This window comes from Amphibalanus amphitrite, unplaced genomic scaffold (genome assembly GCF_019059575.1).
Source record: "Amphibalanus amphitrite isolate SeventyFive unplaced genomic scaffold, NRLGWU_Aamphi_draft 000340F_arrow, whole genome shotgun sequence".
NCBI classification, from domain to species: Eukaryota; Metazoa; Arthropoda; class Thecostraca; order Balanomorpha; family Balanidae; genus Amphibalanus; species Amphibalanus amphitrite.
In genome coordinates this window covers 208,706-222,496 of record NW_024881835.1, presented here as the reverse complement: position 1 = coordinate 222,496, position 13,791 = coordinate 208,706, and the positions used below count along the sequence as shown (strand labels likewise).

Genomic DNA, 13,791 nt, shown 5'->3' with positions numbered 1-13,791 from the left:
CGTTTGAATAAAAGGTTGTCGCCGCGAAATAACGAGAATTGCAGTAGGGTAGTTCCAAAGACGTGCGATTGATAACGGTATAATAATAGTAGGTTTAATCAAACTGAAAACGAATCATTTTGTACTGTAAACGAACGGTGAAGCTAACGAATAGTTTGTTCCACTAGCAACGAAATAATGCACACAGTACACAGAGCCTTTGTATTTACAGCCAAGTCAACCACTCTGCTCTTTACAAAATACTGCGACTGACTGCTGTAGCATACGCCAGCTCTGTTCAGTCGCTCGACCTGAAGCACTCACCAGGAAGTAACGCTCTCGGCGCGCGTCCTTGTCCATCGGCAGTCCGACCAGCTGGTGGCTGCTGGCGTCCAGCTGCAGCCAGCTGCTGGCGGGCAGCTCGTCCCCAGCGGCCGACAGCAGGCGCAGGGACATCTCTGAGAGGCCGCGGCCGCCCGGGCCCGGACCGAACATGGTCTCCGGCAGCTGCCGGCAGACGGCGCCGTCAGCGACGGAGGCACAGCGGGACAGCGATTACAGTTGACATCAGCACATGACACGGAGTCGGTAACCATCGGCTTACATCGGCCATCAATTCTGGGACACCCTGTATGTGATTTACAAACGGGCTATTACGTGCCCACCTGACATCTCCTGTCATCCTCTCCCAGTTAAACATGTATGGAGCTGTGGACACATTCAGCAGATGAGTGAAAGTGTGTGAGTTAGTGGGTGGGGGCAGGCGAGTACGATGGAGGTCGTTAACCCACCTGCAGCTCGAGCACGTGGCCGGCCGGCGTCTTCACCGGCTCCAGCGGTTCCCGGAGCAGAGGCGGGTTCGGCGCCGAAACGGGGACCTCCGGCTCCGGTTCCGGCTCCGGTTCCGGTTCCGGCTCCGGTTCCGGTTCCGGCTCCGACTCTGTGGGTGGCTCGGTGGGCGGTTCCGTAGCTGGCTCCGTAGAAGGTTCTGTGGGTGGTTCCGTAGGTGGTTCTGTAGGCGCTTCCGTGGGAGGCTCCGTAGGGGGTTCCGTCGGTGGTTCCGTAGGTGGTTCCGTCGCTGGTTCCGTAGGAGGCTCGGTAGGTGGTTCGGTGGGCGGCAGCGTTGGTACGACCGGCGGAGGCGGCGGCGGCTCCTGACAGTCTCCCATCCGGTCCACGTGGATACGTTTGGCCCTGAAGACGGGCGCCAGCGTCTTCTGCAGGTACGGCGACGGAGAGCCGTCCTTGTCCACCAACAGCTGTCGGCGAGAAGGAGAGTGAGGTGAGGAGGTGCACGTATCCCCTTCTGAACTAAAAACCTATTACCGACGCGAACGATCAATCATGGTTGTGCCTCGAATAGCCATTCACATTAGGTTTCCCTATCTGAAGTAGTACGTTAATCTCTCTAACAGGATGCCATACACGATCGTAAGCTGAGATCAATGCAATTTTTACTTCACAAGCTGGACACCTTAATTGCGGATCTAAGAAGATAAAAGGTGTGCTCCAAATAACCCAGCCACCACTGCGACACTTCTCTGCTGTAAAATGCCGCGCACTGCCGCGCGTCAGCCGCCAATACCGATACCACTACCCCAGTTCTCAACACCTGCTCTCCGCCGGCGCCTCACCTCCTCCATCCTCTGAATCTCTGCGCGGTCACACGAGTCGCCCAGCAGGGTGTCATTGACCCAGGTCAGACGGATCGGCAGGCCCGGCTCGGCCCTCAGCCGCTCCAGCAGCACCGCCGTGTCCTCCAGGGATTCCCCGAACAGCCGCGACAGCTGGGCCACCAGCTGAGTCAGCCAGTCCGCCTGCGGGCACAGCGGACAGCGGGGTCACAGTGAGGTCACAGTGAGGTCACAGCGCGGTCAGAGTAGGGGTCAGAGCAGAGGTCAGAGCAGAGGTCACACCGGAGGACAACACAGGGCACACCGCAACTCACAGGGCTCACATTACATGGACGCTGAGAAGATAACGGGGAAAAAGAACGGAAAAAGATAACGGAAAGGGAATAAGACAGAAGACAGTAAAAAAGTTGAACAGAAAGGCGAGTTCGGAGGACACTACACAACACTTCATCCCTCAATGCCCTCCACTGTTGATGACCTAATACGATTAGTTCAGTGTGACGCACCCTGGTCGGGAATCCCTCGGGCAGGTTCAGTTTGAGCTCCATGTCGACTCGGTGGTTGAGTCGCCGCAGCAGCGGGTTGGAGCGCACGTGGACGGCGATCTCAGTGGTCGCCGAGTCGCCGTCGCTGTCGAACGCCGCCAGCTGGTAGTCGTACATGCCCGCGTCCTCCTCCAGGGGCCTGCGAGCGGACACCGGCCGGAGCGGTTAGACAGGGACGGGGAGGGTGGTGGGCGGCAAACGATAAACATACCCTTCCAGTGTGGCCTGTTTGGACAGCTGTGTCACGATGCCCTACGCAAAACATTAACAGCACATTGTCCACCGTATGATGAGTGTATATCGTGTATAGAAGTATATGTCACTACCTGGCCTGGTGAGGTTCAGTCAGCCACGAACGAAATGTCCCGACAATGCTTAGCAATATCAGGCAATATTTTGGACCAAGTTTCGGGCACAAAACTCTATCCGAGCGACGTGAGATTCTTCAACATTAAAGGCAGATGACTGTTGCGTCGCAACAGCTATTCCTGAGAAATTGCCTCGATTTGGATGGAGCCGTCTCATGACTCCCTTTGGGCCTTACTCCGTTTAGCATTCAGTCCAAAGAAGCGTTATTGCCCCCCCCCCCCCCCCCGCCCGCTCCCGGCACTCACAGTCCGTAGAAGCGCTGGTCGTCGCTGCTGAACTGCACCCAGCCCTGGGCCGGTGGCTGGCCGTCGGCAGAGGATAGGTCTTCCAGCTGCAGCTCCAGCTCGGGCGTCTCGCCGTCCTCCAGGTCAACAAACGTCTCCTCCGGCACCCACTCGGAGAACGGCTTGCCGGCCACCGCGTACAGCGGCAGCAGCGGCTGCTGCACGCGCGGCCGCACGTTGGGCGGCGCGGTGAACACCGGCGGCGGGGCCACCGTCGGCGTGGCGCTCACCGTCACCGGCTCCGTCATCGACGACTGCCGACAGGGGTCAGAGGTCAGTCGGTGTCAGAAGGCGGCCGAGGTCAGACGGAGGTCATTGGTCAGTGGGGGCAGATAAAGGTCAGATTGAAGTCAGATAGAGGGCAGATAGTCAGCTGGGGCCAGAAGGAGGTCAGAGCTCATCCAAGGTCAGACAGAGGTGACGAGGTCAGGCAAGATAAGTAGACCTGTAAGACAGACAAGTGAGGGCATCTTTGAACGGGTCAATGTTCATACTGAATGATTACACCGATAAAGAATCGGATACTCATCCCCCTGGTATCAGTTGTGCGGCCGCTGGGACTGTCCGGGCCCAGCCACGGACCCCCGCGCCCCGCTACGGACCCAGCGGGTCCCGTCACAGCCCCACCCCACCGGGCCCCGCCACGGACCTAGCGGACCCACCTCCACGAGTGATGTCGGTGCGCTGGTGGACGGCTCCAGGTACACGGTGGACGGAGTCGGGGAGGCCGGCGGCGCCTCCTCGGCCGGCCGGCTCGGCTCCAGAGGCGATGGACGGTACACGGTCGGCACCACTGCCACCTGGCGGCGTCCCGGGGAAACAGTCACACACACGACCTATACGGCCTATACGGCCACACGGCCACACGACCTATACGGCCGAGAGACACCGCCACTAAATACTGCAGAATGGGCTTTTAAAGACGGAACAGAGACAGACACAGAACTGCTACGAAACAATATTGATAGGAACTTTACGAAGCAAACTTCAAATGAAAAGTAAGATGGCTATATATTACATAGAGATGGATACGAACTACGAATGAACACATTTCTTTTCCAGGAAGTTACGTAAGTGAAAACAAGCGAACATGCCGATATCGTCCTCGATAAAGTTAAAATAAGCATTAATTAATGTGAGTCCCAGCGCTAATGACAGAAACGATCCACATTTATGACAGCTATTAGACCCGCACTCCTTCACGCTGACCAAGGTGATCATATATCGACATTACCCAGAATTAGTAAAATTACACTTCCCGGATGATTTAGAAATTAAAGTAATATGAATGTTGCGAAACTCTTCCGTATTTACGCTAATAACTCGAAGTAAGTAAGCATCATTTTCTATTTTTAGAGATTGGGTGTTAGGTCTCCGGTCTAACGTCGCTAAGCGATAACAAAACAGCGTCTACTAAACGCTTTCCATTATGCACAATGCAAACTCAGCCAAACTACATTAGCTGACTGGCTACGCCGGTGTTATGAATGAGTGGCACTGGCAACTGTGGACATTCCAGTTAGTTGGGTTCAGATTATAACACATAGCATCACAACTCAACTACAGCAATATGTAGGATGATGACAGCCATTCTATCAGAAACTACATCAACAGGCTAGTAGAGATCGTGCGTGAATACTGAGCGCTACCGAATCATACTTCATGCCTCGTGACAGCTACTGACTCATCTGTCAAAACTATCGAAGATAAAATAGATGGTGGATAACAAATCGTTCATCAAAGTTTCAAGCATCGTGGATGGTAATAGCGGGCAGCCACACTGCAAACGTCGAAAATAAGGTAGCAGGTATGCATCACCTATAGATGATGCGTGAACTTGAGGAGCACCAGTCGACAAATAATTAAATTTTCCGACATCACAATTAGGAGAAATGGCAGGCCTGCGATACGCACTTCTGACCAGTAAATATGTCCAGGAAGACATATAATGCTGTGAAATAATTAATATCACCGCTAGCGAAGGATTAAGAAGCTCAAGCCATGCTCCTTGTTCATGCAGTCAGCGGTAGCTCATGCAGCAGCCAGGGCGCAGTCGCTGATCACGACCCACGCAGCAGGCCGAGGACTGGGCTCAGCTGCGTGGGAGGGGGTCAGCGGTCAGGGGTTAGGGTCAGCAGGGGTCAGCGTCAGCACCCTACCGGTATCGGTGTGCTGACGCGGGACAGCTCTGGTCGCGCCGACACTCGCGGCGGCGGGTAGACGGGCGAGGCGGGCGGCTGCTCCAGGGCCGGGGTGGCCAGTGAGGGCACCACGCGCTCCTCGGGCGGCGCCGCGTAGTCCGGCTCGCCGTCCGACGGCTCGCCATAGTCGTAGTCCTCGCCGTCGTAGTAGTCGTAGCCGGGCCAGTCGCCGGTGGGGCTCTCCGGCGCGAACGTCACGCCGTCGTAGTTGGACTCGACGTACACGGGGAACGGCTCAGTGCTGTGTTCGCCCCAGAAGAAGCCGGTCGTACTCGGCGTGCCGGCCGTGGTGGCCGCCGTAGCCTCAGCCGTGGTAGTGGTTGTGGTTGTTGTGGTGGTTGTGGTGGTACTGTCCTCAGGAGTAGACGCCTCATACGGGAATCGGTAGGAATCGGTGGGCCCGGTCGAAGTCTCATCCTCAAATCCGCCATAATAGTCGTACTCGCCGTTGTAATAGTCGTCCTCATCGTCATAGTAGTCGTCCTCATCGTAATTGTAGTCGCCGAGTCCGGCGCCGGATCCGTCCACCTGCAGGTAGCCGGTGACACTGACAAACGGTCCGCCGGCCGAGCCGAGCGCCACAGCCGAATAGTGCCAGACAAGAGAGACAGTGACCCAGCTCCGAACCCTGTGCACGGCGCCGGGCGGCTGGAAACACCGACAGCCCGGCGGCGGAGTACGTACAGAGAGAGGGGGAAGAGGGGCACAGACAGGGAGGAAGAGGGCTCGGGCCAGCCGGGAACGGGGGAACCCTGTTCAACAAAGGCAGTTTACATGGAGACCCCTCCTCACACACCCACCGGCACCGAAAACAATCATTCGTGAGAGCGGCACCGCTCAAAGAACGTGCATGAAGCTTCAACCCCGCCCTGCCCTCTGTCGGCAGAAACAAGAACCAGTAACGCTGCTGCGGCCGCTGGGCGGCGCTGCCCTCCATACCTGTCTGCGCCGGCGGCCGGGCGCGGCGCGGACCGACTCCAGGGTCCAGCCGACGGCCGGGCGTCCGACGGCGTCCGACAGCTGCCGCAGCCGCGGGTCCTGGCGCAGGGCCGTCAGCGACCAGCGCCGCGACGGCTGCAGCTGGTCCCCACAGCCCACCTGACGAGCGGGGGGCAACGACGGTCACAGGCGAGAACTTGGAGTTTTACCTGATAGATCGAACCTCTACTGACACATACAAATTCAAACATTGTTTTTATGACATATGGCGACAGTGATGGTAGGCTCAAATCTGAAAGCAGTTTAAACTCTAGACAGTTATTGCCCTCTGCCTAGTTCTGGCGAATCCTCCCATGCCATATACCCAGTGCGATCAGCGCGCCCTTACCTTCCAGGAGAGTCGCGTCAGGTCGTTCCCGCGCCGGGGCCGCACGCCCGGCCCCGCCTCCACCGTACTGGACAAACCCAGCGGAATGGCGCCCGGCTGTGCCCTCATCAGAATCGCATCAGGGCTCAGCTGCATCTCCCCTGTGTCGGGGAGGGGGGGGGGAGGGCTCAATACAGCGAACAGTGGGAAAAGGGGGCATATCATAGTGGAAATGGTCAATTAGCATACAAAAAAGCACCAAAGGTTACGAAGAGTGACTCGCTTCGCGTTAAAAATCGACTTATCCTTCTCACTTACGTGCCAGAGCCATCAAAAGACGGAGGCGTTCCGCGCCACCTAGGGTGCTGGGCGGCACATCAAAGTACACGGAAGCGACGCTAGAGGCGCTGCCGGCGCGGCAGCCTTCCAGCTCGTCCGACAGCGACTCTCCGCCGCCAACAGCCGCGAATTCCTGAGAGGACGCTGAAAACGGACAGACAATATGAAAACGCCATCGAACGGATAGATCAGTTTCCAGTTGCCAGTCGGCACAGATTGACGTCCATATTCACTCATATAATGCTTGGCGAAGAACAGCCTTGGCCCTTGGTGCATGCAGTCCTTCAGTCCCCGATCTGCAGCCACTTGCGTGACTCCCCCGTCATTCGCATCACCCCAGGATAATGATGATTATGTTTGGTTTTTAGGAACGTCCGGGCTGCACTGCTCATCAGTGCAAAACTCCCCAGCTGGTCCCTGCACCGGCCGACCCCATCTCCGGCGCTCTGGCCGCTGGTCCAGCCCAGCCCAGCGCTCCGCCGCTGTGTCACCGCGCGGCCCGCCCGCTGGCGACACCGGTGCGCCATATATGGCTCGCCGGCGCCGGTGCCGCTCCATAAACGCCGCGCGCCGGCCGGCCGCTCAGCTGATTGACTGTGCCGCTGCGCAGGGCGGCAGGCAGCGGCGGCAGGCGTGGGTCCCACCCTGCACCACCCCAGCAGGCACCCCATTCACCGGTACTGTCCCAGTGACCAAACGGGCCTGGAGCTTCACCCGCTCAGTGGGAGCCCTCCACAGTCCACAGGTATGCCGTGAGGTATCGCACCACCCCTGCCCAGCCCGCTGTCAGTCATGAGGCGTCGGTAACCGGTTTGGTCAGCACCCCCCCCCCCCCTGCCAGGTAAAGGAGGGACAGGCCGGGGCTGCACAGCGGTGGCACCACCTCACGCCAATAGCACCGTCACGCCACCCAACATTGTCAGCTGGGAGCACACCGGCCGCACCGAGCAATGTCAGCTGAGGACACAGCGGCTGTGCCCGGGACACGGGACGCAGTGTGTCCAACAAGTGGCGCGTGCCGACACATGACCGCCGGCGCCGCTCATGAACCGGAAGCGGCAGAGATCGAGCGGCCCCGCTCCGACACCGGAGCTATTTTTACCCGCGCGGCGGCACGCGTTCGCATTGCGTGCGGCGGCGCGGCGGTGGGATTGGTGCGCATAGCTGGGAACAGGACATGGCAGCGGCGGCCAACGAAAGCGGCTCGGACCGCGGCTCGGCCGTCCGACACGCACAAACAAACGGGGCCGGCCCGATCAGCGGGTCTGCGGGGTCGGGTCGGAGGGACGGGGCCGTGACCGACTCCTCAGTGACCCAGCGGGCGGGAATACGGCGCCGGCACAGGGCAGCAGCTGACGCCCAGCGGCAGGTGGCAGAGGGAGGGAGCGGCGGGGAGGAGCGGGAGACGGAAACGGAATGGATACAGGACGGGATTAGGGGACATGAGGCGACAGACCAGGTGGGGGTGGTGAAGGGACGGTACGAAAGGCATGCCAAGGGCTGAATAATCAGGGGTGAGGGCCAGTCTCGGCTACTCAATGCGTATGGATACCTTGAGCGACCACCTGCAGGGTCGGCATAGCATAGGGACGAACCTGGGGCAGACCATGGACGGCGGACGGCGGGCTCTAAACGGTAGAGGGCGGGCGGTGGACGATAGAGGGTGGGCGGTGGACGGAAGACAGTGGAAGGTGGACGGGTGGACAGAGGACAGACAGTTCACGGTGGACGATGGACGGTGGGCAGATATTAGGAGCATGGTGGTGTTAAACATTTGTAAAACCAGTAGGTAAAACCGGGAGGGCACTTCGAAAGCCCACGTTAGCCATACTTGCGTTATGGGCTGACTGCATCAGCCCTCGGCGCTTTTACGAGCGAAGGAAGCGCGCTGCACTGGGGGGCTCTTGCTTGGCAACAGACAAGACCACCGCGGTTGGACGGCCGGGTTACGAGGAGTCGGACGGGGACATACATTATACATCAGACTGCACAACCCGGACTATGCCACCCGGACACGGGCGTTTAGATTCTGCAGTCCGCTGCCGCATGGTCAGTCACATTCTGATGTGGCATTCGCCAGTTCACTCGCGTCCGCTTGTAACGCTGACCGCTAAACTGGGATTAGTATACGGACGTCGATCGACAGTCTATTGTTCACATTGTGTACAATAGTGGTTCGGCCGGTATCAAAGGGAACCTAGCGCCATATCATAAGCTGTTGACGGACAAATTCGGCACGCTGCATCCCTGGATCACATACTCCTGACACTGGACTCGAATTCATGATCGCCAGGGATGGCGCCGGGTCCATGTTAGGGTTCTATACTGAGATAAGAAAGATCACTCACCTGGCTCGGGCAGGACGTCCACCATGAAGACGTCTTTGACGCTGGAGCCGTCGGCGCCGACCGCCGTCACCGCCACCAGGTGGGGCCGCACGTCCGCCGCCGTCGGCACGCCAGTGAACGTGGCCCGCGCCGGGTCAAAGGTCAGCCACGAGGGCAGGGGAGTGCCCGGTCCGCCGCCGCCGGAGACCTGCGGGAGGATAGGACAGTGAGACAGCGCTCTGGGCCAAAAGCCGGCGGACGAAAACCATACAAAATTAAAACAAAAAACACATACACAAACAGCACAGTCAGGGCAACCCAAGCTGGAGTCATGTGCAACATAATAACACGACTGGAACGTTGAGCCTCAGCGATGAAAGCGTTGCCGACGCTGAATTGAAATTTGACTATTGCCTGCAGCATCGGTTATCAATTATTCGCTGTCCATAATCCTCACAGAGCTGAAATCGATCATCGTGCCACCGACGGCGGCCGCGCCGCGGGCAGCAGCAGCGGCCGACCTGAGTCCGATCTGACCGATGGACTGGTAATTACGACAGACCCCCCCCCTCCCCTCAGAGGTGTGACTGATGTACACGGGGCGGGGAGCGGCACACGGAGGGTGATTGACTCGCTCTGCAGTGCAGCAGCCGAGATTGGGTCTGCAGCCTCTGCGCTATCAGCCAGCAGGGGATGGACATGCGGCATAAGTCCTTCATACGCCGCAGTACCGCTCACACTTGGCGCAGAAACATCCAATAGAACTGGCAGGCTGACCCGGGCAATCATGTGTTGCAATGGGACCGACATCGCGCTCGCGGCGTAGCGACAGACTACGAAGGAAGCAGTAGTGGCAGAACACACTCAATTAAGGGGGAGGGGGGGGCACTGCCGACTTTTGGTCCCATTCTTTCCATGCAACGCCCATAGGGCTTATGTTAAAATGCCAAAATCAAAGGGGGGCACAGTGCCCCGGTGCCCTCCCCGTTCCGCCGCCTATGGAAGGAAGACGTAGTTCACAGAAATGTATGGTGGTGTAAGCGAAAAAAAAACCTGCTGGCTTGGTCAGCAACCATCTTGGTCTCTAGCATTGGACGTCTTGCATTGCCATTGGTCAGCCAATTAAGTGTCCGCTAAACCGCAACATATGTTGAGTTATGATATCAGGCATAAATCTAGGTACAGAGCACAGTTGTTTGAGATTGAGTGCCAAGTAGCGAGGTCAGACTGCACTAATACTCTGCTCTGCCGTCTGCGCCGGCCAGGCGGCTGGCGGCGTCACCTCTGTTTGATTATTCTCTGAGTAATGAACACATAACAGACGGTACCTGACCCTCGCGTGCACTGTTTTAGGAAGCACCCGTGTACTCACCGGGCGCACAGGGTGGGCCGGGTGGACCGGGTGTTGGTTTTGGAGGTGCACGCCGGCCCTCGCTGCCGCCCAGCAGACAGTTCCGATCGAGCTGACTCAGCAGGCCCCCACGCACTTACCGAGTACACGACAGAAGGTCAGCGATCCGAAACCATAAAAAAAACCCGGGATGGAACACGCCAGGTGGTCCGGCGAGAGTTGTACCAGTCAGTTGAATAAGACGGCAGCGAAAAACGATACCGCCTGCTAAAACGCTTATGAGGAGTAAAAATAAACACTCGCACTTCACATGTAGGTAAGTGCTAAGTTTATCCAACAAGCTCTGGCTCAGCAAATTAGATATTTGACAGTTGCATCGGAAATAGTTTCTTAGAATCATTAGTAAGCGATTCTTTATCTATAATTCCAGTCTCGACTTTTGCCACCTATTTAAGTATAAACTCGTCTTTCCCTTGCTCCAACCTTCCCTCCGTCCCCACACCAGTAAGACGGACGACAGTAAGACGGACGACGGTGATACGGAAAATAGACGTTTTTTTCTATTCATTGCTTAGATAATGTCGAACGTACAAGAAAAAAACGTCTAAGACCCACTGAAATAAATATACCTTATATAAAATGCCGAGGGCTAGCAGATGCGCTGCAGTGGTGATTCAGAGGTGTCATCTATGATAGGTCTGGTAGGTTCATTAGCCGGGACCCCGCCGTGGCGGCGCCATAGGCCAGCCCCTGCACCCCCCCCCCCGCACCACCGGGTACCAGACCCCCTACCGGGCACCAGCCGCTGACTCGTCCAGTTCCGGACGACCCGACGTGCCTGACAGAGGCTCAGCTCCTCAGCGGAGCGTGCAAACCATTAGACTTGTTGGACAAACATTAACTCATTCGGCTAAGAGTCGAGTCTGGTTCAACATCAGGACCGGGACAAAGCCGCATACCCTGACAGACCAATACAAATTCCGCCGACAGACGAGATCACAATTCACGTAGTGCACAGTCGCCAGTTAGTCGTTTGTTCAGCTGACCGTTACCATGACTCATCGACTTTGCATTCTCAGGCTTCATGTTCCGATATCCCACAATAATCATCGAGCAGTCGGACGTGTGTAAGAAGAAAGGAAGAAGTGTAAGATGAAAACGCGCATGATCGATGGAGCCGAGCTTAACTTTTTTGAGAGAATGGAAAAAGTGTTGAGACACGACCCGCCACTCGCCGGGTGAGCTCTGTTGGGTGTCTGTTCGCTATCCGTTTGAGAAGTTGTCGGACGGCGGGCTGTCTGGAACAAATGGACCCCTCGTGGTGGGTGACGGGACACGGCTCTCTCGGAGGTCGGAGCAGTCACTGAGTCACTGTGGACCCAGCTGAGGTCACGGCCGACCAGTACCGACCCTCGCAGACCGGGAACACCCGTCAAACACCAGGGAGGGTGCCTGCCGTGGTACTGACAATCACGGGGACACGGGACGGAGCTGAGGTCAGAACCGCCCCTCTCAGCGAACGCTGGGGCAGCTTTGACGGCTGCCAGAGCACCAGGCCTTCCCGAAGGCGGGGGCGGAGCTGCAGCTGGGAATCCCCTTCCTCTGCTGTTTAGTGATGGCAGCAGACATCTTCCTCTGCTGGTCAAGGGGCCACGAACCACCTTTCCTCTGACCAGGACTCGAAATGACCGCGCTCTTCTCGCCTCGTCAGATCCACCTCCTTGGTCTCCTGATGACGACACGACCAAGAACACCTCTCGGGCGAGGTCGCGTTTGACACGACTTGCGTGGCCCTGGCACTGCGTCGTGAGGAGACAGTTAGTACAGCAGAGGCGGTGGTGCGCTCTCTCTCTCTCTCTCTCTCTCTCTCTCTCTCTCTCTCTCTCTCTCTCTCTCTCTCTCTCTCTCTCTCTCTCTCTCTCTCTCTCTCTCTCCTCTCTCTCTCGCCAGCTCCCTCACGCTGCTGGTCCTAGCACTGCCTCCCAGGTGTGTGTGTGTGTGTGGGGGGGGGGCAGGTGAAGTGAGAACCCACCACAGCCGAGTGAGGGGAGTCCGCCAGCTCTGTTTGTGGGCGAGTGAAGCGGCCGGTCGGACCTTGGACGGGAGAGGCAGCGCGCCGTCGCCGTGACTCGCCAATCACGACTCACGAGTCACGGCCGTCACCCGGCGGAGGGGGTGTTTACCGGCGCCCCCGGTACCTGGTGCAGACAGTGTACCTAAACACAATGCAAGGACAAAACGGCCGAGCGAGCTGGGTGCTGAGTGCAGAGCTACAGCAAGCTCCATGTGGCACATGACCGTCTCTTCTGCTCTAATGACAAATAAATACAAGGCAAGAAATAAATACAGACGATAATGACATTTTCCGTCAGACATGGTTTATGCACGGGCCAAATTACGTGCATTCCGTAGCGATATTTCAGCGCCATTTTTCCTGCAGGCGGGCAGACGTCGGGACGGGGCCCGGTTATTTCGGGAGACTGAGCTGCTGATTGCAGTCATTTAACGGTCGGTTTTTGCAGAGGCAGCCGTGCCGCGCATCAGTTGGTGGCCGACACGGAGAGGACGATAGAGAACGGAAAAAGTGGTCCGAACTTCTGGAAGAAACGCTAATAACTAGTTCAATTGGCGCCAGCCAAATCCAAGAAATCAACACATCGGATAGGCATCAAAATGAATAATGTGCCCTTTGTTTATCAAAGATTTAATGACAACGCACGGACTGATATCACAAGACACTGCCAACTTCGATACGCTGAAATACACCGAAGGTTACCTCAGCGGTACTTTACCCTATCACTGACGTCTCAGCCCATTGGTCGTCGATGACAGAGTTCTCGGGAGAAGTGACGACTGGGGCCGGCGGTATCAGCCAGTCAGCCGACGCCCGGTGTTGGTAGGTCCGCCACTGGCCAGTCCGTTTGTCAGCAGGGCTCGACACCGAAACTACTCCATAAGGCCAGCGGGGTGCGAACGGGGCGGGACGAGACAGCGACGCCCCGCGAATGGCAGGGCGTTCAGTGTTCACTGACGTCTGAAGGACCGGCGCGATTGTGATAGAGGACGGGTTATCCGGTCACTAAGATAGAGCGGAGAGCACCCCGAGACGTAAACCGGCTCCTGACCCCGCACCTCAGGACCGAGTGTCTAGGACAGACATCTGAGGAGCAATCATTTTCACACCGTCTGAAGTCGGAGACAAAGCTGCTAAAAATTTGTCCCGGCATTTCTCTCCCACATCTTACAATCCCGGCATGCCTTCCTTGGTCGTATCGTGTTGCATCTCGCGGCGGCCGTCCTCTCCGCAGACAAATGACCGGCTGTGGACACTGAGCTGCCGTCTGCAGCGGCGCCGGAAGTGGGCGTCTTCCGGTGGCCCGTCACCGGTGCCGCCCTCATAGATCACCCGGGTGGTGAGGTGGACAGACAGCAGGTACAGATGGAAAGGCGACCCCA

The 13,791-nt window shown here is 57.5% G+C and overlaps 1 protein-coding gene across 2 annotated transcripts in view; it reads right to left on the bottom strand.

The window, feature by feature from the left end:
* LOC122388970 (dystroglycan-like) overlaps positions 1 to 13,791 on the bottom strand; it is a 39,751-nt gene that overhangs the window by 1,697 nt on the left and 24,263 nt on the right. The window contains exons 3-13 of one of the 2 annotated variants that reach the window (XM_043380570.1): positions 9,006 to 9,192; positions 6,637 to 6,801; positions 6,340 to 6,479; positions 5,952 to 6,110; positions 4,971 to 5,540; positions 3,474 to 3,611; positions 2,773 to 3,065; positions 2,120 to 2,297; positions 1,614 to 1,796; positions 771 to 1,238; positions 304 to 486 (exon numbers count right to left, since the gene is read on the bottom strand). In XM_043380570.1, coding sequence (XP_043236505.1) covers positions 304 to 486; positions 771 to 1,238; positions 1,614 to 1,796; positions 2,120 to 2,297; positions 2,773 to 3,065; positions 3,474 to 3,611; positions 4,971 to 5,540; positions 5,952 to 6,110; positions 6,340 to 6,479; positions 6,637 to 6,801; positions 9,006 to 9,192 — 2,664 coding nt within the window. The remainder of the gene's footprint in view (positions 1 to 303; positions 487 to 770; positions 1,239 to 1,613; positions 1,797 to 2,119; positions 2,298 to 2,772; positions 3,066 to 3,473; positions 3,612 to 4,970; positions 5,541 to 5,951; positions 6,111 to 6,339; positions 6,480 to 6,636; positions 6,802 to 9,005; positions 9,193 to 13,791) is intronic. The other variant, XM_043380571.1, reaches the window with a different exon arrangement.